The 4980-nt window shown below is 57.5% G+C and overlaps 1 protein-coding gene across 2 annotated transcripts; it reads right to left on the bottom strand.

The window, feature by feature from the left end:
- Positions 1–876: 876 nt before the first annotated feature.
- LOC138829654 (UPF0488 protein C8orf33 homolog) lies at positions 877–2660 on the bottom strand. Of its 2 annotated transcripts, none has more exons than XM_070026130.1 (5): positions 2571–2655; positions 2198–2486; positions 1993–2073; positions 1732–1878; positions 877–1233 (listed from the first exon to the last, which is right to left on the bottom strand). In XM_070026130.1, exons 1-5 carry the CDS (start codon positions 2574–2576, stop codon positions 1094–1096), a joined length of 663 nt encoding a protein of 220 aa, XP_069882231.1. In that variant the 5' UTR covers positions 2577–2655; the 3' UTR covers positions 877–1093. The 2 variants fall into 2 exon arrangements, with proteins under 2 accessions (XP_069882231.1, XP_069882232.1); XM_070026131.1 differs by having other exon boundaries at positions 1149–1233; positions 1761–1878; positions 2571–2660.
- Between the last annotated feature and the right edge of the window lie 2320 nt (positions 2661–4980).

The raw sequence follows: 4980 nt of genomic DNA, 5'->3' as shown, positions 1-4980 counted from the left end.
CAGGTTTGTAGCCTACTCATAGCTGACTATCAGAGGTGGGGAAAGCCTCGCCCACAGGACATCCATAATGGGGCAGAAACATAGGTTTCTTGTCAATTAACCATGGCCAGCTAACCATACTGGTAATTTTGTATAGGCATTGAAAGATGTTATAAATATCAAAATGGCTGCTAGCAGAAAAAAAAAGCTCCTCATCCTTGAACTAGATGAAGCAATAGTGCTGTTGACTGAAAAGCAGAAGAAACAAACATGTTGAGTTTGAACTGTCCATTAAACATCACAGAGATACTGAGCCCATTCCTGGGCTCTAGATTCTATTTAGTGTGGGAGCAATTTAACCAACCTAGTTAAGCGAAGATCCCCCTGGCTAAAGACTCCTCAAGTTTCTTAGGTCATCCCAATTCAATGGAGGGCCTGGTAATGGTGTCAACATTTAGAGAGGTAGTCTGCTAGGGCTCAATCCAGATCTCTGACCAGGAAGATTGTAAGAAGCTCCTTGGCTCCTGCAAACAGAGCCTGGACTGCTGGAGGCCATGCAGGTTTCCTGAGAATGACACCTGCTCAAACATGTAGGCAACACAGAAATAGAGCCAACCCCTGGGGTCAGAGCAGAATACTACAATGCCAAGCCCCTGCTTCATTTTTACTTCTCTACAGATGGCATTACCTAGCTTTCTAAATATGTGTCCATATCTTTTATCTGTATAGATATATCTACATAATACAAAGACATTAAGATGTTATAACATAATGCACAAGGCACTAACCCATCTCAGAACATCCTTTCAAAATTGAATCCACTATAAAATATGTAGTATCCCAATAAATCCTCTCCAGAAATGACAACTTTATCAAATCATGACACTGAGTACAATATTAAACACTCACCTCCATTTATTAAATATTTTCTAAAGAATCTCTCTTGCCAAACAAGAAAGAGTTTATCAAAAAACCTACAGAAGGGGTTTTATGTTCACCAGACAATCTTACCCACCAAACTCAGATCCAAAGGCCAGTCACAGATAATCCAAGGCCAATGCCCTGCACTTAAACTCTAACGTGGGGGAGGACTGTTCTAGAATGTGGTGACAGTCTAAAAGAAATTGAACCTAAATTCTTCATCAGAAGAGTCCAGAGTAGCCTTGGCTTTCCCTGCTGGGCGAGGCCTGCAGACCCTTCCGCTCTTCTTTCTGGTAGCCTCACTGACAGGCTGTACTTGAGCTGAATGAGCAGCTGCCAGGGAGAGGAAAGCAGAGAGTCAGAATTGAATAACAGTAACATTACAGATGCAGTTTATGATTTCCCATATAACCCTAACTCCACTGAATAATTTTACTAATAAGCTTCTCAAAATTGTAAGATAGGTATTATCATTCCACCTTTCGAGTCACAGAGAGATGCACCAAGTGGCTAAAAGTGTTAAGATCTGAAGACCTAAATGGAATATTCCATTGTGGGAATTACACTCAAAACACTATTTGATCTGCTTTTATGTGCAAAAGAGAAGGTCAAGGCAAAGACAGGTGAGGTGCTTTTCCCCATCCCTAGACAGATAAGGAAAACACACATCGGTGGCTACTCATCCCCCTCAGGACTTCCCCCTTTCAGAGGTACAAACTTTTCTCATGCTACCCTGACCTCATCTCCAGAAGCACTGGGCTTCTTCCTTCCACTTCCTCTCGACCCTCTAGTAAACAGATGTGCTAAGCCAACCACTTCCCTGCTGCTCACCAGCCCGAAGTGCCCGCAGGGCCTCTTGCCTCTCTGCCTCCATACGAGCCCGGTAGTCCCCAAACAAGGAGCGCATCAGCTGTCTCTTGCGTGGCAGGGGGGCTTTTTCACTGCGCAGGGTTCGAATGGCCCCAATGGCTTGCTCCTCTGCAAAGAAAGGACGAGTCATCTTACGTATCCATTGTGCTAACCATTGTGGGGGAGCACCGACAGGCCACAGCACCACATCTTTCCCCCTTAAGTTTACAAGAGGGTCCTTACTCTGCTTCGGGGTTGGTCTCTGCATCCTGAGGCCCAACTCCAGCTGCTCCACGCACCAGGCCAGTTCCTGGGCCAGCTGGTCTGTCTGCCATGGACGAGGGACAGGGGCTGACGCGCCGCAGCCCGCAGCCCAGCCCCCAACCCCGCCGACCCCAGCCCAGCCCGCGCCAGGCCTCGACCCCGCAGACGCGCGGGCCTCCCGCACCTGCCTGGGCCTCGGCGCCAGGAGCGGCTTCCTCCGGGCCGCCCTCCCTCACAGACGCCCCGGCGGGGGCTTTCCTCCGTGTTGGCTTCCTGGAGGCAGCATCGCCGTCTCCACCCCCCGGACGAGTTCGGGCGGCGACGCCACAGCCCTGCGGCTGCCCGGAGCCTTGGGCCGCGGCAGCTGGACTCCGGGCGCCCCGGACAGAACCTGAAAGCCGAGGCTTGCGGGGCGCGCGGACAGCACCCGGGCGTGGGGCCGCGGGCGTCTCCCGCGCAGGGCGATCTGGAGCCTGGAGAAGGAAGTGGCACGATACTTACAGGGGGCTGCCGGCCGGCCGGGCCCCGCACGGTTGCGCCTTCCCCTCTCCACTCACCGCCATGGGTCGCGGCGGCAGCCGACACACACACACGCGGGGCCTCCTCCGGAAGTACGTCTACAGCGCACGGCTCCGCGGGCAGCGCGGGAGACCCGGAACTCGGGGGCGTGGCGAGGCGCCGGACGGGGCGGGGCCTCGCGCACCCGGAGGCGTGGCGAGGCGCCGGACGGGGCGGAGCCTCGCGCACCCGGAGGCGTGGCGAGGGGCAGGATGGGGCGGAGCCTCGCGCACCCGGAGGCGTGGCAAGGGGCAGGATGGGGCGGAGCCTCGCGCACCCGGAGGCGTGGCAAGGGGCAGGATGGGGCGGAGCCTCGCGCACTCGGGGGCGAGGCGAGGGGCGGGGCGGCCTGGGACGGCGGCGCGCTCGGCCTCGATTTGGAGGCGCTCTGGGGCGGGTCGAGGTGGAGTTGGGGTTCAGGGGAGTCTCCGGGCCGGTGCTTGGTTGCGCTCTGCGTGTGGGGCTCAAGGCTGGGTCAGGATTCGGCGCTCGCGGCCACTTGGGGTCGAGAGTGCGGCTGTCGGTGGTCTGGGGATTGAGGGTCCAAACATGCAAACTGTTGGCATTCGCGTTTCCTCCCATCCAGGGCAGCCCCCCCACTCCCCCCCGTGTGCAGGCGACCCACGCATCTAGGGTCTAGCACAGGCTTGTCATTTTCTTGGATTTTGAGAGGCTCACATAATTAAGGTTAATCAGGGTCATCAATTTCATAACTTACATGTGTGCGCAGGTCCTTGAACTCAGGGCCTAGGCCTCAGTTTTGTGCTTATGGCTAGCGCCCTACCACTTAGGCCACAGCTCTCCACTTACAACTGCTTTTTTTTTTTCCCCCTTTGTGGGAGGGTGGTTCATTGGAGATAAGCCTCTCACACTTTTCTGCCCAAACTGGCTTTGAACAGTGACTCTCAGATCTAAGCCTCCTGAGTAGCTAGGATTAGGGGTGTGAGCCACCAATGCCCTGCCCATAACTTCAAAGTCCCTTATACTGTGTGGCAAACAAGTTCTAGGGACTAAGACATGTCTGGAAGAAGGGATAATAAAGGGATAAATAAAGACTAGGCTGGAAATTTGGCTCAGTGGTACAGTGCTTGCCTAGCATGCATGAAGCCCTGGGTTTGATTCCTCAGTACCACATACACAGAAAATGCCAGAGGTGGTGCTGTGGCTCAATTGGTGGAGTGCTAGCCTTGAGCTATATAGAGCAGGGGGAAAGCGCCAAGGCCCAGAGTTCAAGACCAACGATGGGGGGGGGGGCGCTAAGACTACACGGGAGATGAAGATATGGAAATGAACTACTCACACCCAGATGACGTCAAGGGGGACACACGCAGACTGAGTTGCATGAACTAGGGAGCTGACAGGAGGGCATGCCTGGAAGACGAACAGGCATAAAAACGGAGCAAAACGAGGCCAGTTCGCCACTCTTCGGAGGTGAGCAAGGTCACACTCTCCAGCCTATGAAGAAGCCTGAGCAGCAGGAGGCCGTCCCGCGGCCCACTGGACCCTGTGTGACTTAACCTCTGCCCTGGGACAGGCGGTGGGAAACAGGGTGGTATCATGTGCGGGTTTCGCTTCTAGTGGATGGCACTGCTTTTGCGATGTTGCTCAAATACCTGTCCGCACCTCGGTAGCGTTGGCCACGTGAATGTATTCGTGGGTAAAGTGCGGAGTCGGGGGTGCTAACGGGATAGCAGTGCTCGCGCAGGTAATGTCCCCGCTGGTGTGCTCGCTGCCACTCCTCAGCCCAGCCGCCTCGGGACACAGCGCGGCCGGCGCCGGGCACCCCGGCCCAGCGGGCGGTTCTCCCGAAGGCCTGGCGCAGGCGAGGGCAGGGGCCGCCGGCGGGGCGGCCCCTCTGAGGGCTGCAGAAATAACACAGTCCCCAGCAAGATGCCTCTGCGAGCGGCGACCACATCCCGCCGGGCGGGGCCTGGGAAGGGCGCTCCGGGCCGAGCGCACCTCTGAGGTACGGGAACGGAGAGGGAGAAAGCCAGAGTTCCACCCCGGCACGCGAGGTTCGGGACTCACTTCCGCCACGCGCCCGGAAGTAAGAGCCGGGCCGCGCGGGGACTCGGCCCGAGGCGCAGCACAGCTGCTCAGGACGGGCGGAGGCCTCGGCTTTTGGCGGCTCGAAAGAGCTGCCCCGCGGTCGGTGACCCGGAAAAAGACTGGAGGGGCGGGGCGGGGCGGGGCGGAAGGGCGGGGCGGGAGGGGTGAGGGGCGGGGTGCGTGGAGGGAGGGGTGCGTGGAGGGAGGGGCGGGGCGCGCTTCCGGTTCCGCAGCGTGGAGCTCCGGAGCCAGCGCTCCCGGCGTCGGGGGCGGAGTCTGCGGGCCGCCCGGACGCGCTGCTGGCCTCTTTGTCTGGGCGGCCGCCGCCGGCGCCCCGGGCCGAGCTTGCGACTGGCCGTG

Source organism: Dipodomys merriami, unplaced genomic scaffold (genome assembly GCF_024711535.1).
Source record: "Dipodomys merriami isolate MVZ:Mamm:240054 unplaced genomic scaffold, mDipMer1.0.p SCAF_174, whole genome shotgun sequence".
Classification (NCBI taxonomy): Eukaryota; Metazoa; Chordata; class Mammalia; order Rodentia; family Heteromyidae; genus Dipodomys; species Dipodomys merriami.
The sequence above is the reverse complement of the archived record's forward strand: the minus strand, read 5'-3'. Positions and strand labels throughout refer to the sequence as shown.

Excerpts from the sequence above, each read along its gene's own strand:
- LOC138829654 (XM_070026130.1), bottom strand. Across the intron at positions 1,879-1,992 it reads GAGACCAACCCCGAAGCAGA|AGGAGCAAGCCATTGGGGCC; the intron begins GTAAGGACCCTC and ends CTTTCTTTGCAG. Across the intron at positions 1,234-1,731 it reads CCTGCGGGCACTTCGGGCTG|CTGCTCATTCAGCTCAAGTA; the intron begins GTGAGCAGCAGG and ends TCTCCCTGGCAG.